Genomic DNA, 17938 nt, shown 5'->3' with positions numbered 1-17938 from the left:
AAGGCTGTGTGTGCTCCAGATTTCCCCTACATGTCTTTCTGAACTTTCAAAGCAAATACAAATATTGCTAATTAAAGTTGTGCTCACTGATATTTAGCTGACATTATTAGTTTCACTAAGTCACATTAAGTACAGGTTTTATGTCTGTAATGTACGGATAAATACATGTGTGCTTATTAGATTAAGGTTACACAATATAACATTATTTCACAATTGTAAATGTTGACAATGTGTACCTTTGTTCTCATGTCATTAGTTTTATATAGCATATATTTGATATATACGCTTGGTTAGAGATACGATACCAATTATAACGTGTATTGCATTTTCTAAGATCACCCCCTAGAATGGCAGCTTTTCAAGAGTAGCCAACTTGTACTTCTTACTTGCTGCTGAATTCCAAATGCCTACAACATTGCCCAGGAAAAGAAGATAATTTGTGTTCATTTTGCAATAGTTCTAGCCATCTGCAGAAAACTTAAGTTGCCCTATGTCTGACTCAATTTGCAAACACTTTCCAGAATTCTATAAACACTGGGGGGAAAAAAAACCAGTACCCTTACATGCTTGTACTCTTTCTCTTTAGTTCAAAAATATTCATGTAATATAGTACTTTGGTTATATTTAGTCTGTTTTTTAAAGGAAAGAATATTCCTTGAGCACTCATCTATGCAAGGTGAAAGATAAAACTAAAACAGAATATACTCTTACTTGCCTTTTGATTTTTAATAGTAGGGCCCACCAAAAAGTTAAATCATCTATTATTAGACTATGTTGATTTCAACTTTTTTTTTCTTCTTTTTCCTTTGTATTTAGAAATTTTAAGCATTTATTAATGCTCATATTGACTTTTCTTGGGGTTCTTATCAAGGTTCTGGTCTAGTATGTAGACTGTACACATCAGTCCCACCATAATGGTCGACCATGTCTAAAATTCCTAGTTCTGTCTGGTTAGTGCCTGGGCCTCCATGGACTGTCTTTTAATATTCTGATGATTATCTCTACATAGGCTGCCAGATACTTCCAAGAAAAAATCCGCCTATCCAGGCTTATGCATGTTATATAATACCACAGATATGATTAGGTTATACACACATTTAAAATGCTGAATAATGAATTATTTTAGATTATCAAGGATGGGCTTTCTAGAGGCATTAGTCACTTGGCTTCAGTGTACCCAGATCCTCAAAGCATAATCCATTGAGCATACCTTTGACAGTGATCTGTGCTATTGCTTCAATGACACCCAGTGTTGACATAGCAACACAGGTGTAATTTGCTGACTGTCTTACATCATTCAGTTCTAGCACATTTCTTCCTATTGGCATATCATCTTCAGGTGTCAGATCTTCTGCCCCCAACATCCACTTTACATAAGGCATTGGTGACCCCACGGCCACACAGGTGATATTAACACTTCCGCCTGGCATGATTTCATGATTAGTGGGTGGGATAGAGAATCTTGGTGGGACACGGCGAACTGGAACAAAACACAAGGGAAATGATAACATATACAAGGCAAGAAAAAGTGGATTATTCAACACATGACATGCACCATACAGACACGATTCAACAATTGAAACATTGTGGATTGTCCAAAAACAAAACATAAAGAAAAACTGTGGATAATACAGACCATACAAGTATGGTGTGTGTATACACAGAATTATTTATTTAGTTTAGTCATTGATATCTTAGACACACTAATACAAAAGTTGATTCAGACCTACAAGGGCCCCACAAAAAACTATCTACAAACTAACAATACACAAACATCATGCATAAGATAAACACAAAAACATATACATGCAGGCATATAACAATGATTCTATGCAGGCATGTATATGGAGAAAAGGGGGCTGGAAGGTCACCAGCATGTTTAAGTTGAGTATCAAAACCAACTTCAGTGCTGTGCACTTCCAGTTGATGTGAATGTAGGTGTGGGACCACACTGTCACATCCCAGCCCTGGAAAACATCACCTAGAGTACACTGAAAGTGCACTTTACGTTTTCAGATTCATAGTGGATGCAGCCTCAAGACCTCACACTAACACTGGAACAAACACAGAAATGTATATACATATTGATTTACAGTCACAGAAGAAGAAACAGGCTAACACCAGTAGAGATACTGGATTGGGTCATGCAAGGCATGCACAAGACGGAATCTCAAGGCCCGTGCTAAGCATATTGAAAGAATGGCTGGAATCCAAGACAGCAATGACCGCAGAAGAAATAATGGGGCAATAGAAATAAACATGAAAGGGGGAGGTAAAGTATAACGATTGAAACACAGGGACTTAGGGGATGACAGGGTTGAAAGACAGTAGATTAAGCTCAAGTTGTTAAAGGTAAGGATTGCAAATTCAGAAAGGGAGCTGGGTGTTTCACATACAGGATTCCATTCAATTCATATCTAAGGTAAAACAACATAAATGACAACAAAATCTTTTAAAAGGCTTTTTATGCCCACATTCAAATTGAGGGACACTGGATCTAAAACATACAGCAGGACATGACATTAAGAGAAGAGATCATATTAAAGCAACGTAACACAGAAAAATTACCAAGCAATTTCAGTTCAGTGTTCCTGCTTTAGATAATCTGCAGGTTTATGTGTGTTTAAGTAAATGTGTTTTGGATGTGATACAAGGAGAAAGTGAGAGATAAATTGGTTTCATCTGGGGCTTTTACTGGCAAAATGTCATACCATAAGAATTTGAGATCTAGAGGGTAATCTTTAGGGAGCACACCTTAAATACATTTAATAAAGATTTTTTAAAAATTATAAATAAACTGATAAGTAACCTCATAACCCCAAGAAGAAGATAAGTAATTCTGTCTGAAAACTTTTTGGCTGCTCTTAAGGTCGAGATAAACCTCCGCTTATTTGAGATGGCTCACTGCAATGGCCTCATGGGTGAATGACAGTCATAGGAGAAGAAGAGAAAGCTAAGCATGCCTCCTGCAGCCAATTCACAGAGGTTACACAAAGCAAGCAGGAGCCAGTGTAGACTCTGAGGTATCAAAGAACATATCAAGAAAAATGGAGGAGGGTTTAGTCTTCATGCTTGGGATTAGGGGAGAAACTAGAAAAAGTCATTCTATGGGCAGCAGGCATCCTTATAAGACAGAAATTAAAGGCAGGGTGGGAGATGGGGACAGTGGAGCAGGAAGGAAAGCAGGAACACTGACCAAGTTCACTGGACCTTACAGAGTTAAGTGTTACCAGTTACCATGCACCCAGGTACATTCTCTCCCATCATGCACCACAGTTAGATACCACCAGCAAGCACCAGAAGCCATGGCCAGGGCATTCTCTGCTAAAACATACCATTAACCAAAAGAAGAACACAATGCAGCTACATTCATTTCATTTGTATTCTTTGTTATTGGTTTAATTAATAGTTTTGTAAGGTGGGTAAAAAGTAAAAAACACACCAACCTTCTCGCAGCTCTGAGGGATGTAGGGGGTTTGATGCAGAACACAATGAAATGAGGAAAGGAGAAAAACAAGGGAAACACAGAGAGAGTAAAAAGGCCATATCAAGGCTTTCAACTGCTACTTGAACATCTTTATTCACTCTAGTTCATCCTTCCTATCTCAGCTGGAAAAGTTAGCAATATCTCACAGACTAACATGGTATTAGAAACAATAGCTAGCATCATTTTGAAATTTTCCATGGAAGAAGGTACACATGCCTCATGCAGCAAGGGAGGTCACTATTGTGGAAAAAGGATCAAGGGACTTTCGAAGAATTTAGAGAAGAAATGACTTTCTTCATATTTCCCCACCCCAGACTCCATAAAAAAAGAAAGGAGAGAAAAACATCCCCAGGGAAACAAAATTACCTCTAGCAAAAATTTCAAAATCAAGCTAGGTATTTTCTTAAGGGAACCCATCGTATTGTAACTTAAAGCCCTCTCAGTCTTTTCTTTAATCCCACCCCCACCCATGCCTTTGTGGTTATTCACAGATATGTAGACCAGGAATAAGAACACTTCCACTGGATAAAAAAAACTACAGGAACTGGCTTTGAGAACTCTCGGGAAGAGGAAGTACTTCTTTCTAGTTGAATGGAAAGGCATAGCCATTCATAAGCTCACAGTTTAATCATTTCTATTACTTCATGAGAACATATGAATGTATCCTCATAATTCATTCTTGTCTCAAGGACAACTCACATTACTATTTAAAATACAGTTTTCCATTGCAATCAAAAAACTAAATGTTTCGGTAAGTCTTAATAATTCAAACAAAAAGGTGTACATATGTGCATATATATGAATACACATGTATATATACTATGTGTTTATAATTAAGAAAGTATACGAAGACAGAAATACAACTGTGCTATTTGCATGTAGCACTTGTTTTATAGAGTTAGCAGCTTTATCCTCACAGTTTCAGCAGCAGGGGTCATGAAGACATAAACACCTTTATGCTTGGAATTGCACAGAGAACTGATTAGTAGCACACCAAGCAATTATTTCAGGGGTTTAATAAGGAAACAGAAGAGAAACAACAGAAAAAAAAGAGAAAGAAAAAGAAGAAAACCTCAAACAAATGCAAAGCACAGTTCAATCAATACAGTAAAAATAGAAACCAAGATGTAAAAATGCAAATATACTTACAAACTCCAAGCCTCAGGACAGATTATACTCAAAAGTTGTCTTTTGGAGTTAAGCAACATATTTTAAATTTTTAACTTTTCTATTTACTAACATGTTTCAGCTACGGTCACTATTACCAAACCAGCTTGTTAACTACTAATATAACAACACGGACCCTGCGGCGTCTCAACTCCCCCTGAGCCTGAATGAAGAAGCGATGCCAGGGTTATGTCATTCCTACCTCTGACATATAAATTGGCAGGAGCAGAATAGCGAGTGCCCGCGCTGTTGGTGGCAACACACTCATATTTTCCTTGGTCAGACTCTTCACTCTGCTCAATCTGAAGGGCTCCTGTATGGATATAAAATATATTGCCAAAGAGATGATCAGAGAAGGCTTTCTCAGTTCAGAAAGCTAAACCTCTTAACATATGAAAAGCCCTGCAAAGCGAAGGTCCACTCAACGTCGATTCAATCTCTTGCTAAGTTGCACAGACAGAAAATGATGCGATGAGAAAAACATATAGAGATTATTTTTTTACATCATCAATGCTAGCATTAGAAATCAATATCTCTTTTCCCAAGCAAGACTTCTAGTCATAATTAACACTCTTATTTCCTAGACTAATAAAATGAAGATGGGTGAGACTGCTTCAAGGAAGTATGGCTTTTAAATAAAACAAAAGATTAATTTTTGGTTTTGTTTTGTTTCATTTGGGTACCAAAAGTGGCGCAAAAGATAGGTACGCTCAAAAAAAACCAGGCTGGGTTTTCAAGAAAGTCTTCTGCTGAAGAGAGCCAAAAATACGCAGCGAGCACAAAAAGGCTGCACAAAGCAAAAAATTAAAATTAGTCATTATAAATTATCAAAATATCACTTAAAGAAACAAAACTCCCTTAAGACATGCAGATTTTTAAGAAAAGAAAGACAGTTTTCCACGACTTACAATCATTTATTACGTTTGCTGAAAAACAAAGAGCAGTTGAATTAGAAGATTTTTAAAAAGTTAAAAGGCATGGCCTGTGCCACAAGGAAGAGCCAACCAACCACTGCTTGAGGACCCTGAGATGGATCCCCTAAGACACCCATCAAAATCCACCAGTGGGATTAGCAGTGTGGTGTCACAAAACCCCAAGAAAAATACAAAACAAGAATTACAAAAGAAATGCACACTGAGTCGAAGTATGAAAAACCAGCAATACCACATACCACCAAGAATACTGAGCACCTTTTGTTTCCATAGCCTGAAGGACAGAAGATCCAAAAATCCGGAGACGAGTAATCCAAGAAAAAAAGAAGTGGGGAAAAAAGCATTGCTGTCAGATTGTAGACGAGTGGGATCAGGTGGAAAGGGGAGTCATTCTTTGACTTTTAAGACATTAAGAGAAAAAAGAATTGAAGAACAAAAGCAAAAACCTTTTGAAAGATAAAGACAAAAAGCAGATGCTCCAGGGTGTCTTCTGCATGTCTGCCACTGTTCTCCAGACCACCTTGGCTTTGGTCCAGAACAAGAACAGCTAAGGAAGAAAAAAAATGATCTTTTTTTTTCTCCGGTTGGACAAAAAAAAAGGAAAAAGAAGAAAAAAAAAGAAAAAGGAAAAAGGAAGAAGAAGAAAAGGAAAAAAAAAGAGGGACAGATGGTACGCTGTGACTGGTCTGTGGTCTAAAGACCTGGATATGCTTTCTTTGAAGCATATCACAACTTAAATAATCATTTTCATAAAGAAAGAAATGAACAAAACAAAGAGAGAAGGAAAAAGGAAAGGAAAGTTCACAATGTGAGAGTCACTGATCATAACCAAACAGTACAAAGAAAAAAAAAAGTTGATGGACATTATTGGAATGACGCTGAAAACAGGACAAAGATGAGAGGGATGAAAGGACAGAAAGAATGAGTAAGATCATTCTGTGAACGTTAGTTCAGCACTCTTACCTCTTATTGGTGTACCACCTGGGTGGATAATATGAATGCAAATAAGATTAGAAAGAAGAAGCATTAGTACGAGAAGAAGGAGGCTAGGGCTGGGGAGAAGAATTAAATTAGATTTACAGAATTAAATAAGGTCTTAAAAGAAACTTGAATTACTATATTGGTAAAACAGGAATATATTAGATAGTATTATTAGATCATAAAAAACAAGTTGCATTATACCACAGAGGGTAAAGACCGCAATAGGCAGCATTGCCTTTCTCAGAGAAGCAACTGAGTTCTCAGGTCTGGGGTCATATAGGGTTAGAATTATATCTTATATGCCTCATATCTCTTAAAAAAAACTATACAATATTTTTAAAGACATAGTTTAGGAAAACACTGGCTAATCTATTTAAGTATATATATAGATATGCATATATATATATACTGTGATAGGAAACGCTAAAGACTAACTGGAAACAAACATTGTTGATTGGATATCTTATACTACTTGCTATGCTACATTGGTGTGCCATAGCTTGTGTACTATTTAATTTTTCTGCACAGTGTTCTTACGATAACAGTTTTGTGGAGGTGTGTGTGGGAGCCACTACAGAGATCTGGTGTCTACACTGACAGTTAGTAAAATGCATGCCATGCATTTTATTATTAATAATAATAATAATATTCTGGATATGGAAATTAGTGGGGTTGAAGTGCGCTTCAGAACTAAGCACTTACCAATAGATTCTGGAGATTTAAATACGGAGAGAAGAAAGACAGCATAAAAATATTATTATATTCCTTATAATTTGGTACAAATTTTTCAGAGTTAAAGCTTTATATACTAAATCATCTATGTTACATGTGAATAATTAATTCTTCATTTACAATAACAGAATGCTAATCTACACAATTCTGCCGACAACAAGCAAAAGAGGCAGTTAACAAGACGCTTTAACATCACAGGACAGGTCAAAAGCTGAGAATTCTGGGAAGACAGGCAGTTAAACCACTTAGAATTCTATACCAATATTACTACCAATGTCAAAGTAAACAGCTTATTATTATATTTCCCTGTGAAATTACCTAGGGACAGGCTCTAAAACTTAAGAAATTTAGAATTATCTCTACTTTTAATCTAAGAGAGCAAAGGCATAAACTTGGGATGGGAATGGGAAAAGGAGAAAAGGGTAAAGAGAGAGAGAAAACAGCAAAAGCTGGAGTCTACACCAAAAGCAGACTTCTGTAGATCCAGTCACTGGAGGGTTCAAAAACCTTGACGGGCGCACACTACTGTGGCTAACGTGTAGAAAATGTTCACTCACAATGTTATTATCATAGCATTAATAAAAATCCCCTCCTTTTACTGGTATTTTCTAAAGACTTTTAAAAACATACATCTGGTTACTCATGAGATAACGTTTCTGTGTTTTTATGTATTAGTGAAAAGAAAGCAGATGTGCCCAGACTTACTAAACTTTGGTACTTTGATGAGTTCAAATGTAGAAAAGATAGCAGAAAACATACTTTAATAAAATTGAAACATTTTAGGGTTTAATATGAACATTTTATTTTTTAATGGATACAACCATTGGATCTCCTTGCAAGTTCTGAATGAAGTCCAATGTTGAAATAAATTTGTTTCAAAAGAAAACAGAGAAAGAAGAAAGAAAGAGGAGAAAATGGATCCATCAAATACTGCGAAAAAGCAGTAAATTAAAAAATTACCAAAAATACAGTCACAGCAGTGAGCAATGTGGATTAAACAGAAGCTGCAAAACACACAGAGAAAAGGAGAAAGACAGACTCTGAAACAGGCTATGACATCACAAACATGGACCACCCATTAAGTAACAGAGAAAGAGAAGAGGGAGAAAAATCAGTACCTAGAAATAAAAAATAAATTAAAATTAAAAATAGAGAGAAAAATTAAAAAAAAAATTCTCTAGGAGTTAGTAGAAACAGTAACAAGACCCTACCTGATCGTAACTGCTTAATACGACCATTGTTGTTGCTTGTGTCCACGGGTAAGAAATCTTTAAACCAAGTGATTTCTGGATCCGGATTACCACTGGCTGCACAAAGCATGGTGGCCGTGCGAGTACGCTCAACCACCTTCAACTGCGGGCCCATGTCAATGGTAGGGAAGCCCCTGGGAATTTGATCTTCTGCAAGACAAAAGGTGATAGAAACATTCAGTTAATAAGTCAGATGCTCCAAATTCAAGAGATTCCCCAGAAATCTCTCTTTACCTTACTCAGTGCTTGTTGAGAACCTAACACAAACCAGGCACTAATAAATTAGAACACAGTCACAATGCTGTTACTGATCAGAAGAGTAAACAGTCTATGTAAGAGGCCAACAGACTAACACAGAGCTCAGACGGGGCTGACTATGATGAGGGGATGCAGTGAGTTTTCCAAGAGCAAAGAGGGAGAAATAATTATAGGGTTTGTGCTTGAGATCAGTGAGTACCCAGAGGAAGCTCTGATTTAAAGTAGGCATTTAGGAAAGAACACAATCGGCCAAGTCACAAAAAGGGGAGAAGGAGATTTTAGAAAGATTTGGGAATGTCACAAGTGTAGGCATTGAGGTAGGAAAGGTTTTGCCGAGAGAGAAGCATGGAAGCCAACAGTGCCAGCTTGGAGAGTACTTGGGGAACAAGCAGAAGCTAGGTCACGCTATCTGTTTCAAAGCTGGTATGTTTTTCTTATAACTCTATGTTTTCCCACACAAGTATAAGGTTCAACCCAAATTGATTACTTTGTAAGAGCTTCAATTAACCAGAAAATTGTCTGAGGATGCTTTGAAAAAGAAGAGCAAAAGCAACTCCTTATTAATGGCACAAAAGCACATGTTCCTTACAGGGATAAGAGAGTGCTTTCCTCCATCCCAAAGATCTGCACCATTTTCAGTAATCAAAAAGTTGAAATTCCTAAATTTTGAATCTCCAACTCATGCAAAATTCACTTTTTGCTACCCACATCGAAACTGTTCCAGATCCCAGCTCTTGAGAAATTAAAATCACTTAAATCCCACAATCATGCTCCACACTGATAACTGACATTGCCAGCTCTTCTAGCCAGGATTAGAAAGGTGTGTTCTATCTAAGCATTGAAAGAATTTTAGTTAGATGGGTGGCAATTATCCAAATTAGAACATGGCCATTTGTTTGAAGATCATGAATTTTTTTTATTATACTTTAAGTTCTAGGGTACATATGTACAACGTGCAGGTTTGTTACATATGTACACATGTGCCATGTTGGTTTGCTGTACCCATTAACTCGTGATCATGAAATATTTTTACTTCCAATTGAGTCTGGCATTGATTTAATCAATACCCCCTCACGGCCACTGATAAATTTTCATAAGCCACCAATTCTAAAATTACTCGAAAGCATAAACAGCAGCGAGCAGAACATTAGATATAATCAGATCTGGCATATCGCTTCTCCTTGGGTGCCTCCTACAAGCTCCAGTATAATCCAGGAATCCACAGTTGATGGTGAATCATACTGAGGTTATGTTAGAATTTCTAATGAAGAAGCTCCATTTTGATGCCTCCACCGTGTTGTCAGTCAACAGCATGTGTTCTCCAACTCTCTCCCTCTAGAGCCGAGGGGTAAACTCAGTCTCCTAAACCTCACTAGCAAAGTCCTTTTCAATCAGGTCTCATTTTTCTCAGCCTCTTAGGGATCAACTCTCTCATAGGAAATTTTTCTTCTGCCCACATTGAAATTCTTACCACTTCCCAGACAAATCATGTTTGCTGGGTATTCCGTGCTTCTAGGAAGCCATGCAGCCAAAGTCACCTTCTTTGTAAATCTTTTCCAAATTCTCTCAAACGTATTTCATTCTTTCCTCCTCAGAGCTACCACAGCAGCGGCTACTCAAATCCACTGTCTTGTACTTATTAATTCACGAGTTTATCCCTCCACACCAGGAGTTCTTCCATGTTTTATCTATATTCTGCTCCCTTGCCATCATGCTAGCCTGGGTTTCCAGATTTTAAGAGAAACTCCAGTGATTCCTAAGCCTAAGTATGAATATATATCAGTGACTGTTTAAAAAATATATATATCCTACTATGCAGAACTTCTGGTAGAGAGGCAACCAGTTAAATAGTTAGGGACCAGAGAGATTCTGAATGTGAATGGTGAAAGAATGTAAGATGCTACCAAAGATTAAAGCTCCCAAGAAAGAGAAATTTCACTGAACAACAGATGCAGTTATTGTAAGATAAAATTGATGGACTATTAAGGAAAAGCGTAGACTCTGGCTCTCCCGCTAGGCAGGATAGAAAGTTTCTATCTTTTACTAACACAGTCTGTGAAGGACCAAAAGAAGCTGAGGCAAGTTTGATTTGACACCTGATTCATGACATAATACCTTCCTATCAGACCAGGTAGTTAGGGCCGGGTACTAAAGACACTTATAAAAATAATTAACTGCAATGAGCTAAACTTCACTTAAGTTGAGAGATGTGGCTCATTTGTGGAAGCAGTAATACATTGTTTTTGTGAATGTTTACACATCGTCAGCCAAGCAGAGGTCTACAGTAGACAAGTGTCAGAAACAGTAGCTAAAAATTGAATTTCAAGATGATTTTTCAAGGCTCCAAGAGAAAGTTAAAAATTAAAAGTGGGATGCAAATTAGGCTATGCTGGTTTTAATAATCTATTCCACATGAATTTCATCAGGCTGTTCTTTATGTCTTTAAAGGTTTTGCCAATATATTTACATCTACAACATAGTTCTGATGTTGCTGGGGGGAAAAAAGAGCAGAAAGATCAATAGCTGCTATACCACACACATTATATTATTAAATATCTCACTTGGCAGCTATTGACACAAAGTGCTTCAAAGGATAAAAGTAATTTACCTCAAGTGCTCCAACACCAACTATACTGCCTTCATAAAAATGAGTTTCTGAAAAAGCTCTTAGATATTGTTGTTGTTATGTTACATATTTAAAGCAACCAACTTAGGTTAATCAAAAATCACCTTGCGATTCCTGAGTGGTTTCTGTATGTCCTAGGACACTGTATCTCTCCCATGGTGTTTAAGTACTAGTTAAATTTGCCTGCATAAATACTGCTCTGCTAGTCATTACTTTTCTTCTACAAGTTCATCTCTCGGAAGAACTGAGCCAATATTCAGTGCTGATCAGTGGCAAGTGCCAAAGGCTTAAGACTGTTGAGCCACTTACTAAAGGCTCTTACCAAAGAAATCTAGATTTAATAACTGTTTATAAGAAATATAGTCCTCACCTTGGGGATAGCCGACAAAATTGACTTGTACCCTCCTGAAAAGCAGTCTAATACATTTTCATGACCTTTCTTTTCCTTCCTGGCTCATAAAGAACACTCCAGAGCCCCCTTTTCATATACACGAGTGCACAACAAAGATAATCTTTCTTGCATACTAATGGGACAGAAAATGTAAAGAGCATTCCTTTCTTATTTTTAATAAGGGTAATTAAATTCTATCCATCCCCTTTTGCACAGAATCTCTTTGAATGCACTTTCTTCATTAAATTTTCATGAGAAACATCACAATGTAACAGATTCAAATAGCCAGAGCCGTTACACGTTGACAGTTGTGGCTTGTTTCCAATTTGACTGTCAGGTATTTGGCAATAAAACTCAGTATTCAACATAAAACAAACTGTAGAAATAATGAAATTTCTAATTGGAATGCTTATCTCCGTGGGTGTAGTTTAGAAGATGTTAATTGCTTTTTTCTTCACCCTCTACATTTATTAGTGATTTATATAAAACTGCCTTGGCCATTTGATAACATCAATTTTGATGGCTCCTCAAATGTGTGGTACCAGGAACTTGGGAATCAAATCAATATCCTTAATACCTTAACCACACAAACTTTCACAGGAAAAAGCAGCTGGCAAAAATTAACAAATTGTCAATATGCTAGTAGCTTTAAACTTTTACATGAGGTGAAAAGAAAAACATTTTGTCCTATTCATTAATGTGCTCGTTAAGCTTTAAAGTGCCTTACTTATCACTGTTCCATATTAATATTCAATCATGCAGAATTAGCTACTAATTCATCAACAATTTAAATCAGACTTGACCTTCACAAAGCCATTTGGTCTGTCATTTTGAGAGGCCATTAAAGGGCAGATTACTACATACTTGTGCTTAGTGAATCATAGAGTCATACATATTTTGTTTGGAATGGCAGCTATAATAGACCTGGAAATATAGCACCCTCTTTGAATCTGTTGGTATCTTAATGAAATATGCTGATACAAAACTTTCAGTTCCATTAAGGAAAGAGAAAAATGAATGTAAGCATCTTCCAGAGTTAACTTCCCATTGTGGTAAAACTTATTAACAACCCTGACCTACCCAGGACTTGAAAGGAATGAATCCATGAGGAAAATAGTCTGACACTGTTTTGTAGGTAGTCATGCCTTACATATCTGTGAATGATCAAGTAACAGGTTTTACATAATTTGTTCAGTTAAACTGTTTTCATTGTTCATGTATAAACAATATTAACGATGCTCTTACTTTCACTCCACTTTGACAAACACTGAATCTCTTCTTTGAAAGGAAGCCAGGAAAATCTACATTGCCTGCTAAGGCTACAGGCCCCTTCCAAAGTGGTCCTAAGTAGCTCTTCTTGCCTAATCTTGCTAGGGCTCTTGCTGCATGAATTCAACCAGACTAGTCCTTTGACTCTGACCCCAACTGATTTAACGAAGTCTTCAATAAAGAACTGTTTGCCATGGTATTTGGAAAAATCCCAATTTTTAAGATTAACACAAATATGTTTATGAAGAAAAAGCATGTCAATTACATCAATTACATCAATGCTTCTTCAAGTGCAGTATTTAAAAATTTGGCAAGTATACCTGAACACTTAGATATTATTGACAATACAGAGGTTTTGGCAGTAATGGCAGTACAATAAAACAAAAATACAATATGGTTGAAGAGACAAGCAGCTGTTATCATGAAGCATTCATCCCCTGGAATTACTTTTCTAAGTTTCAAACAGTTCAGAGTGGCTTTAAAAGTCCCCAAATAGTGTTATCAATAAACCGTAATAATAGTTAGTATATAAGTTGAACTCTTACAAGCTCACAGGAGGGAAGGAGCTATTTGTTACTTTCTTTGTAACCTTCCCAATGTTCAACAAATACTCACAATTAGACATTTTTGTGATGCTTTGACAATTACTTTTTCAGCACTCACTCATGAGGTATCTCTCAATTCCTCCTGGAATGTCATTCATTGAAATACCATTCCTCAATGCCACTCACTGAAACAGTCATTCTTCAACTGTTTGTGACTACACATTTGGCCTCCTTGAGTATCAGTCTATTAAGAGGCAAAGCTATCTCACAGTCTCATTATTTTAGTGTCATAAGGAGTATTAGACTTAGAGACTTACAAAAATGGCTGTTTGTGACTTTATTTTCACAATCTTTAGTTTTGTCAGCAAGTGATTTTTCCTTCCATTGAGAATATGCAATTTATGCTTTTAATTTATCACAGTTGCTATGTGAGAAGCACACAATTTAGTCCTTGCTTCCTTCATTTTACAGGAGGCTTTCCCTCACATATTGGTTTTAAGTTCCTACGTGTCAAAAGCATGACCACATGACAAAACCACACGTATAAACACAATGACACTGCAAAAAACACAATAGAACACGTATCTATATTCTACTGTTATTCTATCTATAGAATAACAATGGAATTCTTGGTGTTGAAACTAATGGCTAAAAAAGCCCAAGAGTGAACCACTCAGTTTTTTGTTGAGGCAAACACTGTGGGTCTTCCTTCACTGACAGGAATACAGATTTCTAAGTCACTGGATATCTTACGGTTTGAGTCATTCATATACTCTCACAGAACAAGAGTGATTTCTTTTCTTTGACGGGTGGAAAGACTGAGTGAGAAAAGTTTTCATTAACATAAGAAAACAAGAAAAATGATAGACGAGTAATATGCAGCGTATTTTTAAAATGACATTCCTAGTGTATATATATATATATATACACTAGGAATGTCATTTTAATATATATAATACATATATATATATAAAATATGTATATGGACTTTTTCACCTGTCAGAGAATCAGTAGTGTTCTATGCAGCAGAAAGTCAGTGGATTTTTATACCTAAGAAAAAGTACAAACTTTCTCGGAAAATTTAAATACATATTGGTCTTAAGGTGGTCAAATAAGGTGGCCAAATAGATACTTTAAAACAAGATATTTATGAAAATTACACCATATATTGAAACAAGAAGATAATTTGAACTATTAGTTCTAAAAACCTACCGGATAGTCAACAGATGGCATCATTCATTCTACAAATATTTATTGAAGGCCTCCTTTGTGCTGGACTGGGCCAGGCACTGGGTATGAAGTAATCTAGATAATCTCTATATTGTTGTGATTTAATTGTATCTGCAGGATAATTAGCTTCTTTGAACATAATAATAGTACCAAGCACATACACAGGAGGATTGAATTAGATAATGCATTAAATGTGCCTAGTGCTGCCTGGCACTAGTGTCTGGCATCTAGTAAAATACTAGCATATATGTACTTGCTTTATTCCAAGCTCCAGCAATAGATCTAAAGGGATCAGAGGCATGTGACTCTAAGGCTTGATAAAACAAGAAGTGCAGCAATAAACTGCAAATGAGAAATTATTCTATGCAAATCATAAAAAACAGGGATTATCTAGACATGCAACTAAATTTAAAGCGTAGTGTTTGTGCCAAGTAACCTCTGCAAAGCTAATAAATACCCTCTTTTCCCTTTGAACAAGATTTTAGGCTCTTTGATTAATCAACAGTACAAATAAATGAAATCCATATTGTCAGATGATTTGTTCCTAAAAATGAATTTTAAAAATAGCTCTAAATATTTGGGATGTCAAAGGTTGTTGTGAACAACTGAAAACACTGGAACCAACTGTTTTTCCCTATATCGTGGCAGGCATTTTTCTTTTAGTTATTCAGGGAAGGGGAATTAAGTATTCCTCATCTTGGGGAGTAGGTCATGTTAAGAAGGCTATATGGCTTTCTTAAAGAAAATAGTTTTTAAAAAGATGACGCCAAGAAGTCAGAGTTTTGTTTTTTCATCTCAAAAGTTTCTTAACATTCTGAAAATAACTGTTTGGGGAAAATGATTAAATCAAGAAACACCTCTGTACAAAGTCTCCATAAACTAGTTCTAATAGCTCCATTAATTGTTCAGCTCTGGAGAAGGGAAATCTCTCGATGAGATTTGTCTAATATGATGCTCTTACTAAATCCCACCTTTAACAGAATGGAATTTAGTCAGAAGATCATATTAGACAAATTTAAAATTTTACCTAATACAAAGCACTATAATGCCCAGTATCTCTAAAATACAAATATTTGAACCTTATTAGAGTTCCTTGAGGTAAATAAGGATGGTATCATTATCATTTTTTGTGGCTATAAAACAAAAACTCAGTAATATTGTTATTTGTTTCATATCCTACATGTAGTAAAAAAAAAAAATTAAAGAAAGTCTTTCAGCTCTAGATTTGGTGTCTTTTTATTGTGTCATGTTTCCTCTATGCAAATTGCTATTCTTCAAATAAATCTTCATCATGTAGTGATGAAACTCTTAATCAGAGTCAACTCATGAATGGGACAACAAAAGAGTTTGAACACTTGGTCATCCTTTACTTTTATTTTTTAAATGGCATGGACTAGATACGCAAGTTCCATGAGATGTAATAATACTTTAAAAATAGATCTACATTTTAAAAATCCACATATATATACATACATACACACACACATATATACACACACATATATACGTATATATGTATATATGTGTGTGTGTGTATATACCTATGTTACAGGCTTCTCATTCCCTCAGGATTGGTTCTAGAAGAGACAGAATTCTGCCATGTCTGTTAGCCAGTACAAGGTAGATGAGAAATGGAAGAGTGTGAAAAGGCTGATAAACGTGAAGTAATTTTCCTAGAGAGCTGAGATTTAGTACTGTGCCTATACCTTTAGCCCTTCTGTAATTTCTATTTAATTACCTAGGAAGGGCTGAGAATGGCGGGCCTTCTGCCATGAGCAGGCACCAAAAGTCAGTACAGAGACCGGAAAAGCAGATATAAGTAGACCTAACATATCTACCCTATGACTTTGGGCCACAAGGTCCCTCTTCGGTTTATGGGACTAATAATGACTACTCCAAAGCTTTATCTGGACAGGGAGACAGATCAGTGTCTCAGAGGCTGGAAGGCAGAGGATTATCATAGTGTATTTGCTACTTTGTCGAACAATGAGTTTTCAAGTCATTATATTTCAAAATGAATCACAGTATCAGGCTACAAACAAGCACCACCATTTTCTTTCCAGAATACAGTCCTTGAAGAAGAGGAAAAAACATTCTTTTCTTAAAGGAAACAGTGTAAATAAAGCTTTTATTTTCACCATTCCAGATGGCAGCAGGGTATAATTTGTACTGTGCTGACATCATGACCATTATTATTCAAAGTCAATTTTCCTGTAAGTGAATTGAATAAGGGACTGAAAACAGAAAAATAAAGAGCAAAGAAATAAAAGCTAAATCACCGTTTTCTAGCAAAGTTGGGCTCTTGGACCATTATCGAAATGTTATGCATATGAATAAAATCGAAAAAATCATATAGTTTCTAATTACAAATCAAATGCTAGTCCAGTCAGCAAGAAACTATATAAAGCAGAAAAAAAAACTGACAGTTAATACATGACATTCCAAATGGAACATACAATAAATATAAGATCTGTTCCCAAAAAAGTAATTATGAACAAGATACAAAAATTTTTTTCCCAAGGTCCTCTTTGCAAGTTATTACATACAGATAGTATGCTTGTCTTAATATGGCTATAAATCAATCAGCTAAGCTTTTATTTCAGAGTAGATTTAGGTATCTCTTAAAGGCAGTCACTGGATACAAGAGTCGTGAAAGATTTCTCATAGAATTATGCCATGCAGGAATAGAAAATTGGACATTGTTAAGCTAAGAGCCTCATTAGCAGCTACTAAATATTCAGCATACCAACCAGCTACCCACAGAGCATTCCAGAGCAAAGCTCCATTTTATGAAATATTCCTCACATTTTGAGGAGTTTGCAAGGTACTCCTGGCAGAGAATAAAACAAACTGTTTAGAAGCAATGTATGTAATCATCCTACAAAGTAATGTCTACATAGCAGAACATAAACCCCAGTTAGATTTAATTATCATTTGTCTAAATGTGGTAGCTCCAAGTTTACATTGCATTAAGTTAAGGCATACTGTTATTAGTGCTTGGCTTGAGCAAATGATTACCCTTTTTGTGATTCATAATCAAATAAATTCATTGAGAAAAAAAAGAAGTACC

The 17938-nt window shown here is 36.0% G+C and overlaps 1 protein-coding gene across 44 annotated transcripts in view; it reads right to left on the bottom strand.

The window, feature by feature from the left end:
* PTPRD (protein tyrosine phosphatase receptor type D) overlaps positions 1-17938 on the bottom strand; it is a 2298568-nt gene that overhangs the window by 205138 nt on the left and 2075492 nt on the right. For 27 of the 44 annotated variants that reach the window (XM_055350539.2, XM_055350541.2, XM_055350534.2 and 24 more), the window contains 4 exons: positions 8511-8699; positions 6550-6567; positions 4857-4967; positions 1211-1480 (listed from right to left, as the gene is read on the bottom strand). In XM_055350539.2, coding sequence (XP_055206514.1) covers positions 1211-1480; positions 4857-4967; positions 6550-6567; positions 8511-8699 — 588 coding nt within the window. The remainder of the gene's footprint in view (positions 1-1210; positions 1481-4856; positions 4968-6549; positions 6568-8510; positions 8700-17938) is intronic. The other 17 variants (XM_055350553.2, XM_055350548.2, XM_055350557.2 and 14 more) reach the window with 1 other exon arrangement.

This window comes from Gorilla gorilla, chromosome 13 (genome assembly GCF_029281585.2).
Source record: "Gorilla gorilla gorilla isolate KB3781 chromosome 13, NHGRI_mGorGor1-v2.1_pri, whole genome shotgun sequence".
In the NCBI taxonomy this organism is placed as follows: domain Eukaryota; kingdom Metazoa; phylum Chordata; class Mammalia; order Primates; family Hominidae; genus Gorilla; species Gorilla gorilla.
Note: the sequence above shows the minus strand (reverse complement) of the source record. Positions and strands in the feature narration are given on the sequence as shown.